Consider the following 23,419-nt stretch of genomic DNA (forward strand, 5'->3'; position numbering starts at 1 on the left):
TCTGATGACACCCAGGTTCTCCAGTTTCACCCAGGACCTGATTCTTGGCCCACCACCACTTGGGGGGTGGGTGAGGAGCTCCTCTACCTGCGGTTCTAACCATCAGCATCTGACCCCAACACCAGAAAAGACAGGACCCTTAGTCTGCTCATCACGGTGGTTGTTTACTAGGTCAGGTTAGGTGGAACTTTTCTTAGAGCCCTGTCGCCTGGGCCTCAGGGATGGATCAGTGTGGGCTTGGGACAGAGGCAGCGCCCTGCACTGGCCACGGACCCACAGCTGGCCTGAGGGGGTCAGGCAGCACGACATGGCGGCCGGGTCTAGGTCAGGCGGGAGTAACATCTGTCGGTGCACCTTCTGCTCCATTCGGCGGTAACTGCCTCTGGCAGGGTCGGAGCCCTCCTGGTGTCGCTGGCCGGTCACCACCAAGCTTTGGCCATCTACCTGCACCACGAGTTCCTCTGGGGCAAAGCCGAAGGCATCCATCTTCACTTGGAAATCATCTTGGCTGTGTTCACGGTTCTGCACATTTAGTCCCTCGTCCCTGAGCACCCGCACCGGTAGTGTGGCCACTTGATTTCGTTCAGTGACTGCCGCATTAGAAAACCGGGGCGCCACCCGACTCTCGTTGGAGAAACTGCCACTGACCCGCTGCATCCGAGTGAGCAACTGCTATGTGAGGGCTCGAGGCTCGCTGCCCCGGCAGGTGCGCGGGAGGGAGGCCGCCCCGCCCCGCCCTAGTCCTGCCCATCTCGGTCAAGCCCCGCCCACTCAGCTGAGCTCAGCTCCGCCCACCCAGTTCCTTCAGCACCGGCAAACGTTGGGCAGTGTTCCAGGTTAACCATGCTTGTCCTACGTCCGGGTGCCAAGTTGTCAGTCGTCCTGCTGCCTGGACGCTGCTCCTCCCTTTGCCCTTCACCAGCATCAGAGGGTCCAGGGTTGCGGTGGAACTGGATACAACTGAGCATGCAGGATCCCAACCTGCATGTAAATGGATGATTTGGTCACAGCCAAGATCAGATTGAGTTACCTGGCTGGAAGAAGGCTGTCCTGCCCTCTATGAACCAGGCCCGGGACTAGGAGGACTGTTTCCTAGATAGAGACAGAAGGAGTCTTCCAAGGGGTCTTGCTGGTCATCTATGCTTAGAACACCCTGCCTTTCCCTGACCACGCATAATCCTGCGCTAACATGTGAGGAAAGAAGTATCTTTCTGCATCTTGAATTCTCTTCCTGTTCTGTAGGCCCCAGGGCTGGGCTTGGAGACCACAAAGATGAAGACAGAGCTGAAAGCTGGGTTTTATCTCCCTCTGTCCTCACTTTGGTAGCTTTCTTTGTGACTATCCCAGCCGTAGCTATGCCTGTGCTCAATGGTTTCATAGGGGAAAAAAAATCCTTACGTAATAAAGAGAAGTGCACAAAAATATTTAGCTGAATATCACAAAGCCAACACCCGTGTCGATACCACATAGCAAAAATTTAAACTAAGTTGCTACATTTAAACTACATTTAAACTAAGTCCTAAATTCTATGTCAGGTAGTCTGTAGGATATGCCTTGGAGCTGTGATCGAGAAGAGAACCCCAGGATAGGACTGACCTAGGGCCACCCAAGTTTGAAATTGAGGGTCCAGCATTTGTCTCACTCCCTCCTCCCCGCCCCTTACCAGCTTACATTAGCTGATATAAGGGTCGTATTTTAACATGGCTGGTCTCTAAAATGACTGCTTCCATTTCCCTTGGTGGGCTTCAAAATCCACAAATCTCCCCAAACAGATGCCTATGTTCTGAGATGTTCCGTGTCCCCCAAAGGATAGCAATCACGACTGTTCCGGATGCCCTCAGGATAGAAGTGAGAAGCAGTCAAATGGGTTGCTGCTTGGGACCAAGCGACAGAGCAGAAAAGTCTGGAAGGCAGAGGCAGAGGGGCACGGCGCGGCAAGACTACAACTCCCAGCGTGCACCAGGGCGGTGACGCCTGCGCACTGCGAGCCGGTTGCCCATGCGGCCCTAGGGCTGGGACCGCGGTGCCGCTCCGCTGCGGGGAGGCCATGGCGGAACCATCCCAGGCCTCGACCCCTGCCCCAGCTGCGCAGCCCCGGCCCCTTCAGTCTCCGGCCCCAGCCCCAACTCCGACTCCTTCGCCCAGTCCGGCTTCTGCCTCCACTCCGGCTCCCACCCCGGCGCCAGCCCCCGCCCCAGCTGCAGCCCCGGCTGGGAGCACAGGGGCTGGGGGCCCCGGGGTAGGAAGTGGGGGGACTGGGGCCGGGGGCGATCCAGCTCGGCCTGGCTTGAGCCAGCAGCAGCGCGCTAGCCAGAGGAAGGCGCAAGTCCGGGGACTGCCGCGTGCCAAGAAGCTCGAGAAGCTTGGGGTCTTCTCGGCTTGCAAGGTGGGGGCGGGGCCTGGGACGAAAGGGGCGGGACTTGGGGGCATCCGAGGGCTCGAGTGGGAATCGGGGCGACGCTTCGAGCGGCTCCGGCTCCAAAAATACAGTGCCATTGACTGATCTTTCCTCCTCTAGGCCAATGAAACCTGCAAGTGTAATGGCTGGAAAAATCCCAAGCCCCCCACCGCACCACGTATGGACCTCCAACAGCCAGCTGCCAACCTGAGCGAGCTGTGCCGCAGCTGTGAGCACCCTTTAGGTAAGGCAGGCTGCGCCTTGGGAACTGGTTGTAAAGGGGTTGGTGCAAGGTCCTGTTGGAGGGGATAACTTTACCATAAAGCCTCTCAGAAAAAAAATCAGATGCTTCTGAGAAAAGATTGGGTTGGGATATGTGAAAGGCAGGAGCCATCTGCCAGGGCCGGCATGGGATCATTCATTCGCCCTGTTGGTCCACATGGGTTGGAGGGAATGAGGATGTATTTGGGGATGGCTGGCAAGAAGTGCGGGAAGCCCTGTAGATTATTATTTCTTCTTCTTTTCCTCTTCTTCCTCCACTCAGGGCCTCAAGCTCTCATTTGGCCTTTTTGTTCAAGGCTAGCACTGTACTATTTGAGCCACACATCTACTTCTGGTTTTTTGTTGGTTAATTAGATATAAGAAGACTCATGGACTTTTCTGCTCAGGCTGGCTTCAAACCTCAGCCCTCAGATTTAGGATTACAGGCCTGAGCTCCTGGCACACAGATCCTGTGGATCTCTTCCATCCTTTCTTCCCCACTCTTCTTGCAGCTGACCATGTGTCCCACCTGGAGAATGTGTCAGAGGATGAAATTAACCGGCTGCTGGGCATGGTGGTGGATGTGGAGAACCTGTTCATGTCTGTTCACAAGGAAGAGGACACAGACACCAAGCAGGTCTATTTCTACCTCTTCAAGGTGAGCTTTCAGGGACTGAGAGTTTAGGAGTGGATGTGGGAAGGCCTTTTGAATGTTGAGGGGAGGGGGTCCTCAGTTCTGAGCTCTGTTGTCAGTCACTACTCCTCCCCCTTCCTCTTCCCTCCAGCTCCTGCGGAAATGCATCCTGCAGATGACCCGGCCTGTGGTGGAAGGGTCCCTGGGCAGCCCTCCATTTGAGAAGCCTAACATTGAACAGGTGGGACAGGAAGGTGGTAAGAGGAGAACTGGGGGAGTTTTGGAGGAGTGGGGAACCTTTGTTCTCCATCGTCTTCAAGAGGCGAGTGGGGGAGAGGTTCAGAGAAGGGACATGTTCTTTGATAACTTGCCGGTAGATCAGGGCTTAGTTTCTATTCTGAGTCCCAGAGTATGTGGGGTGTCTTTTTTTTTTTTTTACTAGTAGAATTTAACTCAAGATTTAGTACTTGCTAGGCATGTACTTTATTGCTTGAGCCACATCTCAAGTGGCTAGGGTTTTCTTTTTATTTTGTTTTGGGAATTTGCATTCAGGATTTGGCTCTCTTGCTTTTTTTTTTTTTAATCAAAACTTGAGCTCTACCATTTGGGCCACATCTCTACTTCCAGATTTTTGCTGGTTAATTGGGAGTTTCACAGACTTTTCTACTCACACTGACTTCAAATTGTGATCCTTAGATCTCAGCCTCCTGAGTAACTAGGATTATAGGTGTGAGCCGCCAGCACCTGGCTTTTTGAATAGGGTCTGGAATTTTTGCCCCAGCCATCATAGACTGAGATTGTCTTCTTTTTTTTGCTTCATGTGTAGTTGGATGACACATGCACACCACTGGGTCCAGCTTCTGTTTGATTTTTGCTCAATCTGATCTTGGACCACATTTCTCCCAATCTCCACTTCCCATGGAACTGGGATTATAAGCATGAGCCTCTGTGTCTGGTAGGGAGCATCTCTGTGTGAAAAGGCCCTGCAGCTGCTCATGCCTCCTCTGGTTTTGCTCCATCTCCCCTCTCAGGGTGTCCTGAACTTTGTGCAGTACAAGTTTAGCCACCTGGCTCCCCGGGAGCGGCAGACGATGTTTGAACTCTCAAAGATGTTCCTGCTATGCCTTAACTATTGGAAGCTTGAGACCCCTGCCCAGTTTCGACAGAGGTCCCAGTCAGAGGATGTGGCTACCTACAAGGTCAACTATACCAGGTAGGCTCCGCCAGTGGCTCAGGGAAGAGGTTTGTAGGCCTAGGCTGGGTTCTGTGGTCTCCACCTTTACCTGCCACTCTCCCACCCCCCAGGTGGCTCTGTTACTGCCACGTGCCACAGAGCTGCGACAGCCTTCCCCGCTATGAGACCACCCATGTCTTTGGACGAAGCCTTCTTCGGTCCATCTTCACGGTCACCCGCCGGCAGCTACTAGAAAAGTTCCGAGTGGAAAAGGACAAGCTGGTGCCCGAGAAGAGGACCCTCATCCTCACTCACTTTCCCAAGTAAGGCCCGGTCTGGCTTGTTGGGATTTTGTCCCAAGGTCATGTCCTCCTTTTTGTCCCCTGTTTTCCAGGAAGGCTTCCTGGATTGGTCCCTCCTCTCCCTCCATGGGCCTTCTGGGATCTGGGTGTCTACCTGGCAGACTTGCCCATGGCCCAGAAGCAACTTGCTAGTATTTGCCTTTGCACGTGCTAGTCTGGGGATGGCAGGTACATGCCCGAGCTAACGCTGCCCCCTCCCACAGCCCTGGTAGACATTACTAATTGTTTCCCATGGGGGCCTGACACAGCTTCAGAAACCGTCCCACCACAGCATTCCAAGAAACCAGAGCTGACACTTGAGGTGAAACCAACTACACCCCTATTCTAATGCTTTCTAGACCATACCTTCCTCCCATTGGAACCTGACTCATAGCTCTACAGTTCAAAAGCCTTTGTTGGGAATAAGCAGTGGCAAGATGGGGTGATTCTCAGCCCCTTTTTCTTCTGAGGGGAATGAGAGGATGCAAATGATATGATACCCTGCCTAGCCACACAGCACAGGATGGCATCAGCTCAGACCCGGTCTCCCTGGGCCACACATCATGGAAAAGCAAGGCTTCTGATCTCTGTCCTGAGTGTCTTGACCTCTTACCCTCAGTTAGAGGTTCCCAGAAGGCAGTGGGCCGTGCCTCTCCATTGAGGCCGAGACTTCCCAGAAGGCAAAGGCTGGCTCCCTTCTTGGGCTCCCGCCCCCCCCCCCCCCCCCAACATCAGGGTCTGTCTGGTCAGCCTGTAGTCCCCCTGTGTCTGGCTCAGGCTGTACCAAGGTTGAAGGACTGAGGTGTGGAACAGTCAACTCTCCTGACAGGTTCCTGTCCATGCTCGAGGAGGAGATCTATGGGGCCAACTCTCCCATCTGGGAGTCAGGCTTCACCATGCCACCCTCAGAGGGGACGCAGCTGGTACCCCGGCCAGGTATGTGGCACAGTAGGCTCTGTAGGGTCTGCTTGGCCCTGGGAATGGAGTGGAGCCTGGGAATGGCAGCAGTGGAAATTGCAGGGGGCTCATTTGGGGCGGGGAGGGCCTTGATTCTTTTGGGGGACCTGCCAACACTTTGTTCTCTATCCTTGAGGTTTTTTCTTTTTCGTTTTTTTTTTTTTCCTCAGCTACGGTCAGTGCCGCGGTTGTTCCCAGCACCCCAATCTTCAGCCCTACCATGGGTGGGGGCAGCAACAGCTCCCTAAGTCTGGATTCCACAGGGGCTGAGCCCATGCCAGGTGAGTACTTGATTCCCAACCTCTGACCCTCACACACCCCTCCATCGGCCCTGCCGGCTGTGCTGGATGACCTTGCCAACTTCTCCAGCAGGTGAGAAGAGGAAGCTCCCAGAGAACCTGACCCTGGAGGATGCCAAGAGGCTTCGTGTGATGGGCGACATCCCCATGGAGCTGGTCAATGAGGTCATGCTGACCATCACAGACCCTGCCGCCATGCTGGGGCCTGAGGTGAGCCCGCTGGCCTGCTGACCAGAGGGGGTAAAGGGCCCTCACGTACCCAGGCCCTTGCTTACCACTCCTCTTCTGCCTAGACGAGTTTGCTGTCAGCCAACGCAGCCCGGGACGAGACAGCCCGCCTAGAGGAACGCCGTGGCATCATCGAGTTCCACGTCATTGGCAACTCACTGATGCCCAAGGCCAATCGGCGCGTGTTGCTCTGGCTCGTGGGGCTGCAGAATGTCTTCTCCCACCAGCTGCCCCGCATGCCCAAGGAGTACATTGCCCGCCTCGTCTTTGACCCGTGCGTCCCCTGGGAGCCTCAGCCCCTCGCACATGACCCATAGGGACTTCTTACCCTCATGGTTGGGGACACCTTCCTTCCTGTTCCAAGGCCCAACTTTCAAAGAGTTTTGCTTCTCAGTTCCCATCACTGACTAGAGCTGGACCTGGGAGTAGTGGGGGACAAGTAAGGGCTGACATACCCTCTCTATCTTAGGAAGCACAAGACTCTGGCCTTGATCAAGGATGGGCGGGTCATCGGTGGGATCTGCTTCCGCATGTTTCCCACTCAAGGCTTCACGGAAATTGTCTTTTGTGCTGTCACCTCAAATGAGCAGGTCAAGGTGAGCTGAGTGCCCTGACCCTGACTGACCCCATCCCTCCAACTGTTTGATTTCGAACCAGGTCAGAGCAGCAGGATGAGTGTGTTACCAGTCGTCCCTGTCCTCCCTGCAGTTCCTCATGTCCCCACACAGTGGCAGCTGCAGCTTGGGAACTGCACTTTAAAGAATTGAGGCCCAATAGCTGGCAGCATGAGCACCATGCATGTGTGTGCATGTGCGCGCACACGCACGTGTGTAGGTGTGCCCGTGCGTGTGGGTGTGTGCAAGCATGCGTGTGTGCACACGTATGCACACATGCTCACATATGCATGTACTGGCGCTAGAACCCAGGACCTTGTACATGGTAGACAGTGCTATACCTCTGCCTTCAGCCATCAGCACTATTTTTTTCTTCTTCAGTATTTGAGACTTGAACTCAGGGCTCTGCACTTGCTAGGAAATGTCTACCACATTCCCGGTCTTTGTTTTCCATTTGCTTTCAATTTTTTCAGATAGCGTTTACCTTGGACCATGACACTCCTAACTGCCTCCTAAGTAGTTGGGACCTTAGGTGTGTACCATAACACCTGGCTGGTCTTTTTCCCCCAGACTGACCTTAAATTGTGACCCTTATCTCCACCTCCTAAGTAGTTGGATTCTCATAGGTATGAGCCACAAGCAAACACTTTTTAAGTGAGTCTATCTTCATTTCAAGAACATTTCTATACCTTAGGGAATTAATAATTGTTACAGTTGCCTTATGCTGATAGTCCTGGCTCAATCCTTTGTTATAGCAGACTTAGGCTAGCTACCTCATTGTCCTGTTTCAGGCAGACCAGATCTGTAGGGCCCAGCCCTATAGCAGAGATTCTTTTGGGCGGCTAGTTGCTGTGATGAGCAGACCTTTATGATCAATCTCACTTCTTTCCCCTCAGTCTAAAGCCCAAGGACTGCAAATCCATGAGCTATGTAGGGTTTGGATACTGGCAAACTGACATAGTTTCCTAACTAAAATATGAGTTCTTAAGTTTCCTCTTGTGTAAAATGGGGATTATACCTCTTGGATTTAACTGGGGAATTGGTCTGTAGTTTAGCAAGCCCTTTGCCAGCCACCTTTCCTCCTTCCTGCCCTTGGTCCCTGCAGACTTTTTTCCACCTCTATCCCAATCTGCCCCAACCCTTCCTGCCAGGGCTATGGCACTCACCTGATGAACCACCTGAAGGAGTACCACATCAAACACAGCATCCTCTACTTCCTCACCTACGCTGATGAGTATGCCATTGGCTACTTCAAAAAGCAAGTGAGTGGGGTTGGGAAGGATACTTGAAAATGTTGAAAGGGGTGATGTTGGTCAAGATGTATTCATAAACTGTTCTGTTAAATGGCAACTCCTTTGTGCAACTACTTAAAGAGAATTTTTTTTTTCAAAAGGGGGAAAAAAGAAAGCAAGTAAGCCTCCCCTTCCCCCACAGGTCCTCCTCTGCAGCCTCCTGCTGGGGAGGAAGCCAGGGTCTCTTCATGTCCCCTCTTCTACTTGGCACCTGTGAGGAAGTCATTCCTCCTGTCTTGCTTCATTCTTCTGTGGCCCCAGTGGGGCATTCCAGAGGACTTGGAAAGCTTATAGGAGTAGGTGGGGTGCTCAGCCAACCTAGAACCTTCTCACGGACAGGCAGAGTCCTCACAGTGCCACAAGGAGGTTCAGGAATGGGTGAGAGGGGCTGGGAAGTTAGCTCAGTGGTAGTGCTTGCCTTGCACACATGAGGCCGTGGGTTCAATTCCGCAGCCCCACATACACAAAAAATGCCGGAAGTGGCACAGTGGCTCAAGTGGAAGAGTCCTAGCCTTAAGCTGAAGAGCTGAGGGACAGCTCAGGCTCAGAGTTCAAGCCCCAGTACTGGCAAAAAAAAAAAAAAGGGGGGGGGGGAAGGGCAAGAGATTGTGGCACACATCACCACTCAGGTGCTCTGCGGGGCACTGTGAAAATTGAGTATTTTTGTTGACAGACTGTCTTTTTTTTTGGGGGGGGGGGTCCGGTTGTAGGGCCTGAACTCTGGGCCTGGGCGCTCAAGGCTAGCGCTCTACCACTTGAGCCACAGCGCCACTTCCAGCTTTTTTCTTTTTGCTTATGTGGTGCTGAGGAACCGAACCCAGGGCCTCAGGCATGCAAGGCAAGCACTCTACCACTGAGCCACCTTCCCAGCCCCTAGACTGTCTTTTCTATCCCCCCTCCTCAGGGCTTCTCCAAGGACATCAAGGTGCCCAAGAGCCGGTACCTGGGCTACATCAAGGACTATGAGGGGGCGACACTGATGGAGTGTGAGCTGAATCCCCGGATCCCCTATACAGAGCTGTCCCACATCATCAAGAAGCAGAAGGAGGTTGTGCATGCACATTTCTGGGGGTTTATCTTGTGCACACATGGAGGCTGAGCACATGTGTAGACCTGTACTTCATGTGTGTTCCTTTGTGCGTGTGTTTGTGTGTGCATGCATATGGTGAGGATGGGCTGGGTCTTGGTTCTCACCCTGCCTTATATGGCAAATTAGGACAGGGAGGCAGAGCAGCCTGTGGCCTTGGGAAAGTTGAGGCTGGGGCTGGAGTGGGCCAACTCAAACCCCTTCTTCCCTCAGATCATCAAGAAGTTGATTGAGCGCAAACAGGCCCAGATCCGCAAGGTCTACCCCGGGCTAAGCTGCTTCAAGGAGGGCGTGAGGCAGATCCCTGTAGAGAGTGTCCCCGGCATTCGTGAGTAAGGGTTTTGCCGAGGGGACAGGAAGGCATGTTGCTTGGTCGGCCAGGCATTCTTAGGGATGTTCTCTCATTCCCCCTTTTCAGGAGAAACTGGCTGGAAGCCCTTGGGGAAAGAGAAGGGGTGAGTTTCTGTAGGGGGGTGGGGGTGGGGGGTGGGGCACAAGAACCCAGAGCCTCACACTTACCTGGCATCTCTCATCCCAGCAAGGAACTGAAGGACCCAGACCAGCTGTACACAACCCTCAAAAACCTACTGGCCCAGATCAAGGTGAGGAGCCCACGTTTCCCCCGGGGGTGGTGGGGAGGAGGGGAATCCTTTTATAACAGTTGTGGCTTTATGACCCATTCTGGGGTGGTGGCGCCCGCCGGCTGGGTATGGGCCTTGCCCCCAGCTCAACTTCCCTCTCTAGTCACACCCTAGCGCCTGGCCCTTCATGGAGCCCGTGAAGAAGGCAGAGGCCCCTGATTACTACGACGTCATCCGCTTCCCCATCGGTGAGGACCTCCATTTTTCTCTTTCTTGCTGGGCCACACCACCCGAGGACCCGGCCGTCCCCCCACTCTTAAAGCCGGGGTCCCCCCCTCCCACTCCCCCCCCACGCCTCCCACCCACGGCCCCTGCCTGCCATTCCTGGGCCATGTCCTCCACCCTAACACTGTCCCCCCCCCCCCCCCTCCCCAGACCTGAAGACCATGACCGAGCGCCTGCGCAGTCGCTACTACGTGACCCGGAAGCTCTTCGTGGCCGACCTGCAGCGGGTCATTGCAAACTGCCGCGAGTACAACCCGCCCGACAGCGAGTACTGCCGCTGCGCCAGCGCGCTGGAGAAGTTCTTCTACTTCAAGCTCAAGGAGGGGGGGCTCATCGACAAGTAGCCACCCCCCCCCCCGGCCTGGAGGAGGGGGCCCGGCCTCCGCAGCGGCCCCGCCAGCCTCGAGGACGGGGCCGGCCTCCCGGCTCCCACCCACCTCCAGCGCCGCCGCTCCAGACCTCCCCGGCCCGCAGACACCTCCAGGCCCGAAGCTCCGTCCCTTGTGTCCCACCTCGGGGAGGACACCTCCCGGTCCCAGCCCAGCCCCCGTGGCTGGCCCGAGGATGAACTGCCGGGCCCTGGCGGCCCCCAGTCCGGGTCCTCAAGGAACTATGGCGCCTGGCCGGGCCCAGGTGCCTGACTCCCCAAGGGCTGGGACTGCTGCTTGTAGCTTCGGCGCGGGCTTCTGGGGCTGGAAGCGTAGCCCGTCTGGAGAGGTCGAGGCTCACCCTGCACTGTTCTGGCGGTCTGTCTCCCAGGGGCTGAGGGGGGACTTAGGGACCACGCATTCCTTGGCATTAATCCCTCAGAGGGAACAATAAAGCTCTTTCTTTTTTTTTTTTTTTCCTCTCCCTTTGTGTGATTGTTTCTTCCCTGTAGTTCCAGACTCAGGAGGCCACCTTGAGTCCATTAAGCTTCAAGCTGTCCTGTCTTGCTCCCAGGGAAATAGACCTGCCTGATTGCAGACCTCCTTTCTCCAGGCTGTTCTCGGTCCAGAAACCAGAGGCAGCCAAGGTCTTAACCTCCACCTTAACCTGGCTGAGAAAAGGGACCTAGGGTAGAGGTTCCAGGAGCAAAGGATGCACCTTTGGATGATATGTAGCCCTGCCCCTTGCTGGGGCTTTTATTACAAAGGGTTGAGCTCCACCCTCGCTGGCCCTGCCCCTAAGTTTCAGTTTCCTTTTCTCAGCTGCCCGACGGAGCTTTTCGAAAAACAAGACCTGAAACCCCGGCTGGGCGGGGGTAAGGAGTAGCTTGTTACTTCTGGCTCCCAGTGGGGTCTGCAGTGTGTCCTGTCCTACCTCCCGCAAGTGGGTTGGAGTCCTGGGCAAAGGGAAAATCTACACTGTGGCCAGGGGTTCTGAGCCCCCTGCTGATCCAGAATGGAGCTGCGCCCCTACCAATGGGAGGTGATCATGCCTGCCCTGGAGGGCAAGAATGTCATCATATGGCTGCCCACGGGCGCCGGCAAGACCCGGGCAGCCGCGTATGTGGCCAAGAGGCATTTAGAGACAGTGGATGGAGCCAAGGTGGTGGTACTGGTCAACAGGGTAAGTGGTCTCCCCTTTCCACAGCAGTGTCTCAGCTCTCTTCAGGCATCATGTAGGTCCCTCCAGAGCACTCAGCTTCTAAACTCACCTGACTTTTCACCCTAATCTTCCAACCCTAGGTGCACCTGGTGACCCAGCATGGTGAGGAGTTCAGCCGGATGCTGGGTGGACGCTGGACCATGACAACCCTGAGTGGGGACATGGGCCCACGGGCTGGTTTTGGCCATGTAGTCCGGTCCCACCACCTGCTCATCTGCACAGCTGAGCTGCTGCAGATGGCGCTGACTAGTTCTGATGTAGAGGAGCATGTGGAACTCACAGGTGAGGGTTGTGAGCAGGGGAAAGCATATACCTCAGGTATAGATGAAGAATAGGCCTGGCTACAGGGCAGGATCCTGGGGTAAATCCCTTTCTTCAGCTTATCTCTGTTTACTGATCTATAAATGAGCGATGTCATCCTTGCCTCACTCCTGTGGAAACAGGGTACAAATTATGAAGGGAAAAAGTCAGATGAGGCTGGGCACTGGTGGCTTATTCCTGTAAACCTAGCCACTCGGGAAGCTGAGATCTAAGAATCCAGGTTCGAAACCAGCCAGAACAGTTAAGTGTGTGAGACTCTTTATTTCCAATTAACTACCTGAAAGTGGAGTTGTAAAAAAGCCAAGCAAGAGCATGAGGCCCTGAGTTTAGCCCTAATATTGGTGTATTGTGTGTGTGTGTGTGTGTGTGACAAAATTGTCAAATGGATACAGAGACTATATGGGACACAGTAAATGGGAGGAAAACTGTGCAAACACAGGTAACAGCCTTCCCCTATGTTCCCTCAGCCTTCTCCCTGATCGTGGTGGATGAGTGTCACCACACACACAAGGAAACAGTCTACAATGTCATCCTGAACCGGTACCTAGAGCATAAACTACAGAGGGCTCGGCCCTTACCCCAGATTCTGGGACTTACAGCCTCTCCGGGCACTGGCGGGGCCTCCAAGCTCGATGGGGCCATTGACCACATTCTGCAGGTCAGCTTAGCCCCTGTGGCCTTCCAGCCACCATTCCCTCCAGAGACCTTCCTGACTGCCTCCCTCTATCCCATCCCCACCAGCCCTTGAGAGCACCCTGACTCCTTATCAGGAGTCTTTTCACCCAAGGTCTATCTAGCATCCTAACAGCTTCTTGTGGCACTTAAGCTCACTTGTTGGTTTAAATCTAGCTCCTGCCTGTTTCTCACACCATCCCTTTTACTCATACTATTCCTACACTGGTCTTTTCCTCTACCTCGAACATACTGGGTTCTCTTCTCCAGATCCTTGCACTTGCCATTCCTTTTGCTTGAAATCCTTCCCCCAAACAGTACAGCACCTGCCTAGCAAGTATAAGGCCCTGAGTTTGAACCCCAGTGCCACCAAGGGGGGTGGGGGGATGAACGCAAGAGAAAAGAGAGAGAGAAAGAGGCCCTTTCTATTAAACTTCCCTTATCTGATTACTTCTTGCCATTCATCAAATAGCTTTATGTCAGATTTTCATTCTTCCTTACTTATTGCCTCTGTCCTATCATCCAGTTTTAGTCTTTTCAGAGCTCATTCATACTACTTGAAATGCTCTCATTCTCTTATTCTCCAACTCCAATGGAACTCCCTCTGTGCCCCTAGTGCCTCTAATACTAACATTGGGGAGAAGGCAAGCAGGACTCACTATTTGAAGAAATGAATCCCTCCCCTCCCTGGTCCTGTTTCAGGCTAGGTGCCATCCTGCCTCAAAGTTCTGCCCGGGGTCCCCACAGGCCCCTCCCCTTTCTAGTGAAGCTCTCTCTGTTGCTCCCAGCTCTGTGCCAACTTGGATACATGGCGCATCATGTCACCTGAGCAGTACTACCCTCAGCTACAGGAGCACAATCCCAAGCCCTGCAAGCAGTATGACCTCTGCCAGAGGCGCAGCCAGGTATATGCATGGGAAAGAGGCACAGGGCAGGCATGAGGCTTGGGGCCATGGTGTGGAGTGAGGGAACCTAGGCTTGGACACTGGCCCCACCCTCACTGTGACTCCAGGCTTCTTGCTTATACCTCTGAGTCTCCATTGCTCTCTCTCTCTCTTTTTTTTTTTGTCAATTATGGGGCTTGAACTCTGGACCTGGGCGCTGTCCCTCAGCTCTTCAGCTCAAAGTGAGAGCTCTACCACTTGAACCACAGCGCCACTTCTGGTTTTCTGGTGGTTTATTGGAGAGTCTCATGGAGTTTCTTCCCCGGGCTGGCTTTGAAATCTGATCCTCAGATCTCAGCCTCTTGAGTAGCTAGGATTACAGGTGTGAGCCACCAGTGCCTGGCTCCATTTCTCTTTTTTTGTGTGAAAGGGGTAGATATAGCTCGTGTCTACAACCTATGGGTCTCTGTTATAGAAGTTGGCATGATGTGAGTCCTTTGCCAACCATGAGGCTGGGACTGTATCAAGTTCTCTCCTTCCGTGGTGATACTTATATTTGTCTGATAGAAGAGACAGCAGGAACTGGGTATGGGAATCAGGTCCATCTCTAGCTAGGACTCCATCATACCCCAGCTAGCCTCCTTCTGGAGCCCTCACCTCTCAGACACAACAGATAGAGGCCCCATCCCTCCAATATGATGAAAATTCCCCCCCCCCCCCACCTCCACTCCTCTTGTCCAGGACCCATTTGGAGACTTGATAAAGAAGCTCATGAAACAAGTTCATGACCGCCTGGGGATGCCTGAGTTGGGCCAGGACTTTGGGACACAGATGTATGAGCAGCAGGTGGTAGAGCTGAGCAAGGATGGTAAGAGGGACTGCTTAGGCAGATGGTGAGGTTTCTGGAGGTGGGGGGTGAGGGGTGGGCGCTGCCTGGATGGAGGAGGAATCATTAGGGTTGAAGACTGTCTGCTCAGAGTTTTGCCAGGAGTTGGATGTACAGGTGGAGCCTGGGGTCACCCTGTTCTGACCCTGTGCCCCGCCCCATCCCACCTGCAGCGGCTGAGGCAGGACTTCAGGAGAGGCGGGTGTATGCGCTACACCTTCGAAGGTACAATGATGCCCTGCTCATCCATGACACTGTCCGTGCCCTGGACGCTCTGACCATGCTGCAGGACTTCTACAATAGGGAGCGTGCCACTAAAACCCAGATCCTGTATGCTGAGCATTGGCTGCTGGAACTGTTCAATGGTGAGGCAAAATCAGGGCTCAGAACTGGGTGAGGAGGCCTCAGAGTTAGCCAGGGCATAGGGGCCAACGTGGACTGAGAAGGTAACAATGGAGTTCTTGGGACCATATTTGTAACCAAAATCCAAGAGTGTAAATACAGGTTTCTTTGTGTGTCAGTACTGAGTCTTGAACTCAGGGTCTGGGCACTGTCCTTTAGCTTTTATTTACTTATTTATTTGTTTATTTGTCAGTCATGGGCCCTGTCCCTCAGCTCTTCAGCTCAAGGCTAGGGCTCTACCACTTGAGCCACAGTGCCACTTCCGGCTTGTCCTTTAGCTTTATGTTCAGGGCTAGCACTCTATCACTCAAGCCACATCTACTTACAGCTTTTTTGCTGGTAAATTGGTGATACAGTCTCTTGGATTTGTCTGCCTGGGATGACTTTGAACCTTGATTCTCAGATCTCAGCCTCCTGAGCCATAGCATTTGGTCTAGCCTAACAGATTTACTTCCTTATTTGTAAAGTGTACACAGTTACAAAAAAATTAATGCATGTTATTGACAAATACATTTTTAAAAGATTTCTTAAAAATTTTTTTTTTTGGTCGGTTGTGGGGCTTGAACTCTGGGCCTGGCCGCTGTCCCTCAGCTCTTCAGCTCAAGGCGAGCGCTCTACCACTTGAGCTACAGCACCACTTCCGGTTTTCTGGTGGTTTATTGGAGATAGGAGTCTCACGGTTTTTCCTGCCCGGGCTGGCTTTGAACCGCAATCCTCAGATCTCAGCCTCCTGAGTAGCTAGTATTACAGGCGTGAGCCACCAGCACCCGGCTTCTTAAAATATTTTTTATAGGGGCTGGGAAGGTGGCTCAGTGGTAAAGTGCTTGCCTTGCATGCATGAGGCCCTGGGTTCAATTCCTCATCACCACATAGCAGAAAAAGCCAGAAGTGGCACTGTGGCTCAAGTGGTAGAGCACTAGCCTTGAGCTGAAGAGCCCAGGGACAGCGCCCAGGCCCAGGCCCAGAGTTCAAACCCCACAACAGACCAAAACCAAAACAAAACAAAATTTTCATAACTGAGTACCGGTGGCTCATCCCTGTAATCCTAGCTACTCAGGAGGCTGAGATCTGAGGATCATGGTTCAAGCCAGCCTGGGCAGGAAAGGCCATGAAACTCTTATCTCCAATAAACCACCAAAAAACCAGAAGTGGTGCTGTGGCTCAAGTGGTAGTGCACTAGCCTTGAGCTGAAGAGCTGAGGGACAGCGCCCTATGACAGACAAAAAAAAAAAAGTGTGTGTATATATATATATATTCATAGTGGTCCCCCAAAATCTGGAGGGTGTGGTTACTTTCAGTGGGAAAGGAAGGATAAAAGTGAGAGGGTGAAACTTGAGGCCGGAAGCCTCAGTGCCAGCTGAAGTATAGAAACCCAAGGTCAAGTCAGATCAAGGCCCTATTGGCTTTAGTCAGCATGAGAAGTTCAGCCATCATCCTGGCAGCTAAACAGAATTCGGTGCTTGTCTGCAAGCAAAGGATTCTATGCAGATTTCAAGTCTGGCCTTGAGAGTGGACATGGCAGAGGTGTCCTTGAGTATGCTTGTGGAGTGGGCAGTCCTAGAGGAACAAGCAGGAGCAGGTGTCCTTCCCTTCCCCCACCACAATCCTGCAGTCCTAGCCCTTTTGGTGTGAGCTTCTATCTCTGGGCTTTCCTCAGGCCACAAGACCATGCTGTCCAGCTTGGCAACTCAGGGCCCCAAGAACCCAAAACTGGAGATGCTGGAACAGATCTTACTGGAACAGTTTGGGAGTCCTGATAATCCCCGGGGCATCATCTTCACCCAGACACGTCAGAGTGCTCACTCCCTCCTGCTCTGGCTCCAGCAGCAGCCTGGCCTGCGGACAGTGGACATCAGTGCTCAGCTGCTGATTGGGTCTGGCAACAACAGCCAGAGCATCCACATGACCCAGGTGTGGGCTTTGGGGAAAGATACAGGGGCTAAAGGATAAGGGAGCCATAGGGACAAGATCCTCAGCACAGAGCAATGTACACAGAAGAACCGTGGGGGAGAGAAGCATTGAATATTCCAGGCAAGATGGCAGAGATCTGGGACAAACACTGAAGTCCTCAGTGCTGAAGTTCCCCACCCCCAGTTGGGGGGTCCTTGGGAGCAGAAAGGAAAGAAGTGGATCATGGGGTTCCTCCTGGCAGAGGCCCGGGTATCTAGGATCCTTTGTGGGATAAGAACCAAGCCAGGAGATCCTAGGGCATAAGGGCAGGGACTCTTAGGAGTCCTAAGGGAGCTAGGGATTGGATGGTCACTTAGGAAGATGGCCAGGATCCCTGAGGTACTTGAAGGCAGAGTTGGGACTCTAGGTCTCTAGGGAGATAGGCCAAGCTAGTGAAAGGCAGCATCAGGAGGGGCTGCTCTGCGAGGTAGATGGGTCCAGATACCCCAGCCTCGTTCTCGTCTCTGCATCCTCCCAACAGAGGCATCAGCAAGAAGTGATCCAGAAATTCCGGACAGGCTCCTTGAACCTCCTGGTGGCTACCAGCGTGGCAGAGGAGGGACTGGATATTGCTCAGTGCAAGGTAGTGGTGCGCTACGGGCTCCTGACCAACGAAATCTCCATGGTCCAGGTACTCCAACCATCCCGCCCCCACCCCAGCCCAGCCCTTGAAGGACCCTGTGTGGACCCCAGCCTCACTCAGACCTTGTCCCCATCATCCTTCCCAGGCTCGGGCTGGTCAGAGTGTGTACTCATTTGTGGCAACAGAGGGCAGTCGAGAGCTGCGGCGGGAGCTGACCAATGAGGCGCTGGAGACATTGATGGAGAGGGCAGTAGCAGCTGTGCAGAGAATGGACCAGGCTGAGTACCAGGCCAAGGTTTGTGAGCAGCCGGCACAGCCTGTGGGGAAGGGTGGGGCGGAAGGAGGCTGGCCAGGCAGGTCTCTGACTGTAGCCCATATACACTTCCCTTGGGCCCCGTTTCTTTTTGGCTCACTTGGGAAAGGTGTGAACCATAGAGAAACGGATAGAGACCAGAAGATGGGATTGCTAGGAAAACACCGGCTGGTCTCAAGATGGTCTCAGGAACAGGCCTTGTCCTAGGCTTTCTTTTTATCTTCATTGCTAGATAACTTTCTGGAGCCAGGCACAGGAAAAACAAAAGTTACAAGCACAAGGTAAATGCAGAACCAGGCTCTCTGGTCAGGAGTCCTGCAGCAGGCTCACCAATATCCAGCCTTGTCCCAGGAAGTCCTGTACACTACTGTAGTCCCAGCATCATTGTCAGCTGAAGGGCTTCATGCTTGCTCAAGTGCTGTACCACTTGAGCCATACCCCCGGCCCTTTTTTAAAATTATTTTTTTGCATAGGGTCTTGCTTTGCCCCCTGGCCAGTCCAGATGGAGGTTTTCTTTTATAGGCTTTTCACATAGCTGGGATAACAGGTGCATGCCACCACACCCAGCTTTTTATTGTTTGAGATGGGGGATTCTCAACCAGTAGTTGAAGGCTGGCCTTGAACTGCCATCCTCCCATCTCAGCCTTCCTCTGTAACTAGGATTACATTTGTGAGCCCAGAATCGTTATTAATCATACCCCCATGACAGATTCAAAGAATCAGCTTCGCATGAACTCTTCCAAAAGATCTTCTAAATCTTCCGAAAAGAGCTTCCCACAGAGCTTCAAAAAACAACAAAACAAAAGCCAGAATTCCTCAAAGGTTAAGTCAAATCCCTTTGGGTACAAATGCTAGGAGGTCTTTAAGAGCGCTTTACCCCCAAGAGCTTCCCGGGCTTCAGCCACCCCCTTCCCTCTAGATCCGGGACCTGCAGCAGGAAGCCCTGGTCAAGCGGGCAGTCCAGGCAGCAAAGCGGGAGAGTAAGCGGCAGCAGTTCTCCCCAGAGCATGTGCAACTACTCTGCATCAACTGCATGGTGGCTGTGGGCCACGGGAGTGACATGCGGAAGGTGGAGGGCACCCACCACGTCAACGTGAACCCCAGCTTCTCGTGAGTGAAGGAAAAATGTAACCTAGGCAGAAAGTAACCCCAAAGAATGTAACCCAAAAGACCACAGGGACAGAAGTCAAGTAGAAGAAAAGGTTTATTGCCAGCAGAGCTGACAAGGCCAAGTTCTTATGAGGAAAGGGAGAAAATGGTGCCACCTGGCTCCTTGGAGACCCCTTTTACATGGTCATGGGCCAGAGGTGGGAGGTGCCTCACTTCTGCTCAGGCGCTGCCCCATCAAGGGCGGAGATTAAATCTGGGAGGTGGGCATTTCCTTACAGTCAGACCTGTGGGAAGGCTGCCAGGATGAGGGAGGTGTGGGATGGGTGGCGAGATCTCATCTCTCCACAGGTGTGGGAGGGTAAAGAGGTTTTATTTACTTATTTTTGTGCCGGTACTGGGGCATGAACTCAGGGATTCAAACTCTTGCTTAGGTGTTTTTTACTCAAGGCTGGTGCTCTGCTACTTGAGCTATACCTCTCCTTCCGGCTTTTTTTGCTGGTTAATTGGAGATAAAAATCTCACAGATTGGTCTGTCTGGGCTGGCTTCAAACTGCAATCCCCAGGTCTCAATCTCCTGAGAAGCTAGGATTACAGGTGTGAGCCACTGGCGTCCCACGCAAAGAGTACTTCAACAAGCACTGATTTGGCCTTTTCCCAACAGTCTGTTTGGCTAGGTTTTATCTCCATTCCCATTTTGCAAATGAGGAAATGGAGAGACTGAAACTTACTCAACTTCCATATCCTACTATGTGGACAAGAATTAGCATTCAGGATGCTAGATCCTGAACAGCCACAATCTGGATCTCTGGTCCTGCTACTCAGAAGGCACGAAGAGGCTGGCTAGCTCTGGTGGTAGGCACCTGTACAAGGCTGAGGTAGGAGAATCAGTTGAGCCTAGGAGTTCAAGGCCAACCTGGACAACATAGTAAAACCTCTTATAACTAAGCGAGCGAGCAAGCTGGCCCTTTCTGAGCCATCTCTGTCCTTTGTATCCTGGAGGGTAGCCCTGCCCCCATCTCCATCATCATTAAATAGCCATCAGGCACCTGTTCAATGTCAGGTCATTAGTGTCTTGGATCTTTATGCACATTAACTTATTCAAGGAGGGAGCATTTGGACTATGTCTGGAAGGATGGTTGGGTTTGAGTGTGGAAGAATGATTAGATGAATATAGACAGAGGTGATAAGAACAGTGAATAGGGTCATTCCCATAGGAGTAGGAGTCTGAACAGAGTGGCTGGGAGGGATGAGATTTAGGAAGAACACAGACTAGCCTGTAGAGGATGCTGAAAGATGAGCTTGGAAGTTCAGCCTTTATTTACCTAGAAGGTAAGAAGGGGTCAGGGTGGGGGGCTTAGATGCATTCTGAGAAATGGCACGTCAAGGAAGAGGTGCATTCTTAGACTGTTGGGGAGCAGTTGTTGGAATGAGACTTGAGATTGGGAGTAAGGATGGTCATGGGAGAGCCCTCAGGAGACTTAAAAATCATCCAGGAAGGCGATGCTGAGGCCTAGACTTGGGCAGAAGGGAATGGGTGGAAGGCGCACAGGCAGAACTTCCTGAAGACTCAGAGGAAGGATATCCTAGCTTTAGATCACTGTTGTTCTTGATAGGCAGGAAGACCTCCAGCCCTCGAGTACAGCCAGCCAATGGGGTTGGGGAGAGACAGGGAGAGCATGAAGTCTGGGGTAAAGGGAGCATATAAGGGGTATAACCACCCCCATTCTCCTCCAGGATCTACTATACCGTCTCCCAGGAGCCCGTGGTCATAGATAGAGTCTTCAAGGACTGGAAGCCTGGGGGTACCATTAGCTGCAGGAACTGTGGGGAGGTAAGTAAAAGACCATATTCCAGGTCCCAGAGCCTCAGCCAACCCTGCCCCAAGTGCCCTCAGTTTCTGGAGGGTGTCCAGCCCTCCTAAAGGGAGCCTATGGTTTTATGAAGGTGCTAACATTCAGTCTTGGGTGGGAGACGCAGGCCTAGTATTCACAGAATTCCAACTTGAGGAGAGGAACCCTGCCTGAGGGCAGAGACCCAAATACTGACTGCTCTGTCCCCCACCCCTAGGCCTGGGGTCTGCAAATGATCTATAAATCAGTGAACCTGCCAGTTCTTAAAATCCGTAGCATGCTGCTACAGACCCCTAACGGACGGATCCAGGCTAAAAAGTGGTCCCGGGTGCCATTCCCTGTGGCTGACTTTAACATGGTGGAGCACTGTACCCAGAACCTATCAGATCTCTCCCTGCATTAACCACATCATCACTGCAGTACCTGGGTCGGACTGCAGATGGCAGCCGCCATCATCTCCTGGACAGAGCCAGGATCCAGGCCTCCTTTGCCTGACTCACCATCCTGGAGGAACTCCGGACACCAGGGCTGGCTCTGTGGATCCCACAATGAGGAAGCAACAAGAGGAGTGGTCACAGTTCAGCCCCACACCCCTCGTTGTGCCCTACCCTGCACCTTGCTACATACACATGTGCAAACACATATTTTCAGGCACACTGGATGGACTCAGAGAAACTGAGGCAGGAGAATTGTTCTATTGTACTTAGGAACCACAATATCCTTTGCCTGCCAAAGCCATTCCTGGTTTGTGAGGCTTTGCATAACAATAATTAAAAATGGAAAAAATAGGCTGGGAAGTATAGCTCAGTGGTAGAGCGCTTGCCTTGCATGCCTGAGGCCCTGGGTTCGATTCCTCAGCACCACATAAGCAAAAAGAAAACAGCCGGAAGTGGCGCTGTGGCTCAAGTGGTAGAGAGCTAGCCTTGAGCTGAAGAGCTGAGGGACAGCGGCCAGGCCCAGAGTTCAGGCCCCACAACTGGACCAAAAAAAAAAAAAAAATGGAAAAAATACATGGTATTTTAACAATGATTTTAAGGTATAGATGGTAGAAAATAATCTATACACAATTATAGTGTAAAGTTCAATAATCAAGATCCTGAAACCAGATACTAGTGGCTCACACCTGTCATCCTAGCTACTCAGGAGGCTGAGATCTGAGGATCACGACTCAAAGCCAGCCCAGGCAGGAAATCCATGAGACTTTTATTTCTAATAAACTACCCCAAAAAGGCCAGAAGTAGCCCTGTGGCTCAAGTTGTAGAGCACTAGCCTTGAGCACAAAGAGGCTCAGGAACAATGAGTTCAAGCCCCAGGACCAGAAAAAAAAATATTGAACACAAGCCTTGCAGTAGTGATGTATGCCTGTAATCCCCTCACTCAGGAGGTAGAGGCTAGAGGAACACAAGTTTGAGGCCAGGCTGGGCTATATAACAAGACCCTGTCTTAACAATAAAGATAACTGAACATGGCTATTATCTTCAGAAGTGTCCTCTTTCTCAATGAAATTGCTTCCTCCTATCCCACTCCATACTGGTCTGCTTGGTGGTAATTTTTAATGTTAAAACATTCCTCTTTAGTGACACATAGCTTCAGAAAGAGCATCAGTGATCAAAAATGGAGGGACTGGGAATGTAGCTCGGTTGCAGAGAGCTTGCCTTACCTGGAGTAAGGCTGAGCAACAGGATTTGAGGGGGTGGGAGTGAGGAGAATTAGAAAGGCCTAATTTTTTTTTTGTTCTCATTTTAATAGGAAAGAAGCAAGCAAGATCTAGGTTGATTCTTTAGGGAAAGGGCTATTTCTGTAGTAAGAGGCCCAGCAGGCAGGAGTCACCTTCAAGAGGAAGGGAGGGGGCTAGAGAAAAGATGTGGCAGCAGGATGACTGGTCCTTCCTACCATCTAACCTCCTCCCCTTCTGCTTTATCTTTGGTCCTGCCTCAGGGTACCTGGGAAATAATGTATACTCTCTTCTCCCATGATTTTTTCTTTTCTGACAGGGCTGAAATTCCAGTTCTAGTCTGTTTTGGCTCCCGTCTGCTCTGAGAGTAAAGTTCTCTTGTCAGAGTCCTTTCTGTCCAGTTGCCCCAGCTCTCGGAGTCCTTCTCCTAGCTCTTGTCCCATCTCTGCCTTTTGGGCCCCTTCTGCCTATCCCATCCCCAGTGCAACTTGAGTTATTCCCTCCCTTGCCAGCAACGTGCCTTTTACAGGTCAATAAAATTAGCGACTGGGGGCAGCGGGAGGGGGGCCGGGGCATGGGGTGCTAAGCTCAATGGCCTTGAATGTGGCTGGACTCACGGAGTCTGGACGCCTGTCATTCCAGGACTAAACAGTGACAGCTGAGGGACCTGAGCTGGTGTTGGGGATTGTGAGGAGGGAGGGCTGCAGGGAGAGAGATGGACTGAGGATAAAGATGACCTGGACACCCATTGGTCCCCTTCAGTGGCCTGAATCTGTACACGGCTGACCCCTGGATGGGGAACATACTGCCTTTACATTAGGCAAACCCTCTCCCACCTGCTGTGCCCTCTGGGCCAGCCTCCATGAGCCTCAGCTGTGGGGAACTTGGGAAAGGAGAGGTGTCTAGTCTTGCTGCTTTTATTTATTTTTGGTGCCAGTCCTGGGGCTTGAACTCAGAGCCTGGATGCTGACCCTGAACTTTTTTGGCTCAAGGCTAACACTCTACCACTTGAGCCACAGCTCTACTTTCGAC

At 52.6% G+C, this 23,419-nt stretch overlaps 3 protein-coding genes across 5 annotated transcripts; 2 read left to right on the plus strand and 1 right to left on the minus strand.

The window, feature by feature from the left end:
* Positions 1 to 172: 172 nt before the first annotated feature.
* Hspb9 (heat shock protein family B (small) member 9) lies at positions 173 to 684 on the minus strand. The gene has a single exon (XM_042674125.1). It carries the CDS (start codon positions 655 to 657, stop codon positions 178 to 180), a length of 480 nt encoding a protein of 159 aa, XP_042530059.1. The 5' UTR covers positions 658 to 684; the 3' UTR covers positions 173 to 177.
* Positions 685 to 1,987: 1,303 nt separating this feature from the next.
* Kat2a (lysine acetyltransferase 2A) lies at positions 1,988 to 10,993 on the plus strand. Of its 2 annotated transcripts, none has more exons than XM_042673983.1 (18): positions 1,988 to 2,386; positions 2,519 to 2,642; positions 3,172 to 3,317; positions 3,445 to 3,534; positions 4,325 to 4,506; positions 4,599 to 4,790; positions 5,638 to 5,744; positions 5,936 to 6,046; positions 6,135 to 6,274; positions 6,358 to 6,566; positions 6,762 to 6,888; positions 8,058 to 8,168; positions 9,103 to 9,246; positions 9,499 to 9,613; positions 9,704 to 9,740; positions 9,824 to 9,887; positions 10,030 to 10,114; positions 10,302 to 10,993. In XM_042673983.1, the coding sequence occupies exons 1-18, from the start codon at positions 2,048 to 2,050 to the stop codon at positions 10,493 to 10,495; spliced, it is 2,517 nt and encodes an 838-aa protein (XP_042529917.1). In that variant the 5' UTR covers positions 1,988 to 2,047; the 3' UTR covers positions 10,496 to 10,993. The 2 variants fall into 2 exon arrangements, with proteins under 2 accessions (XP_042529917.1, XP_042529918.1); XM_042673984.1 differs by having other exon boundaries at positions 6,138 to 6,274.
* A 372-nt stretch (positions 10,994 to 11,365) lies between these two features.
* Positions 11,366 to 21,551, plus strand: Dhx58 (DExH-box helicase 58). 2 transcript variants are annotated; one of them, XM_042674076.1, is made up of 12 exons: positions 11,366 to 11,702; positions 11,822 to 12,023; positions 12,530 to 12,720; positions 13,523 to 13,639; positions 14,360 to 14,486; positions 14,678 to 14,869; positions 16,564 to 16,817; positions 17,338 to 17,487; positions 17,585 to 17,734; positions 18,672 to 18,862; positions 20,597 to 20,693; positions 20,930 to 21,551. In XM_042674076.1, exons 1-12 carry the CDS (start codon positions 11,535 to 11,537, stop codon positions 21,113 to 21,115), a joined length of 2,025 nt encoding a protein of 674 aa, XP_042530010.1. In that variant the 5' UTR covers positions 11,366 to 11,534; the 3' UTR covers positions 21,116 to 21,551. The 2 variants fall into 2 exon arrangements, with proteins under 2 accessions (XP_042530010.1, XP_042530011.1); XM_042674077.1 differs by having other exon boundaries at positions 21,133 to 21,551.
* Positions 21,552 to 23,419: the final 1,868 nt, after the last annotated feature.

This window comes from Dipodomys spectabilis, unplaced genomic scaffold, assembly GCF_019054845.1.
Source record: "Dipodomys spectabilis isolate Male_0828 unplaced genomic scaffold, ASM1905484v1 ptg000018l, whole genome shotgun sequence".
Taxonomy (NCBI): Eukaryota; Metazoa; Chordata; class Mammalia; order Rodentia; family Heteromyidae; genus Dipodomys; species Dipodomys spectabilis.

Excerpts from the sequence above, each read along its gene's own strand:
- Kat2a (XM_042673983.1), top strand. The coding sequence starts at position 2,048 with ATGGCGGAACCATCCCAGGCCTCGACCCCTGCCCCAGCTGCGCAGCCC. Across the intron at positions 6,567-6,761 it reads GCCCGCCTCGTCTTTGACCC|GAAGCACAAGACTCTGGCCT; the intron begins GTGCGTCCCCTG and ends TCTCTATCTTAG. Across the intron at positions 9,247-9,498 it reads TCATCAAGAAGCAGAAGGAG|ATCATCAAGAAGTTGATTGA; the intron begins GTTGTGCATGCA and ends TTCTTCCCTCAG.
- Hspb9 (XM_042674125.1), bottom strand. The coding sequence starts at position 657 with ATGCAGCGGGTCAGTGGCAGTTTCTCCAACGAGAGTCGGGTGGCGCCC.
- Dhx58 (XM_042674076.1), top strand. The coding sequence starts at position 11,535 with ATGGAGCTGCGCCCCTACCAATGGGAGGTGATCATGCCTGCCCTGGAG. Across the intron at positions 17,488-17,584 it reads ACGAAATCTCCATGGTCCAG|GCTCGGGCTGGTCAGAGTGT; the intron begins GTACTCCAACCA and ends CATCCTTCCCAG. Across the intron at positions 18,863-20,596 it reads AACGTGAACCCCAGCTTCTC|GATCTACTATACCGTCTCCC; the intron begins GTGAGTGAAGGA and ends ATTCTCCTCCAG.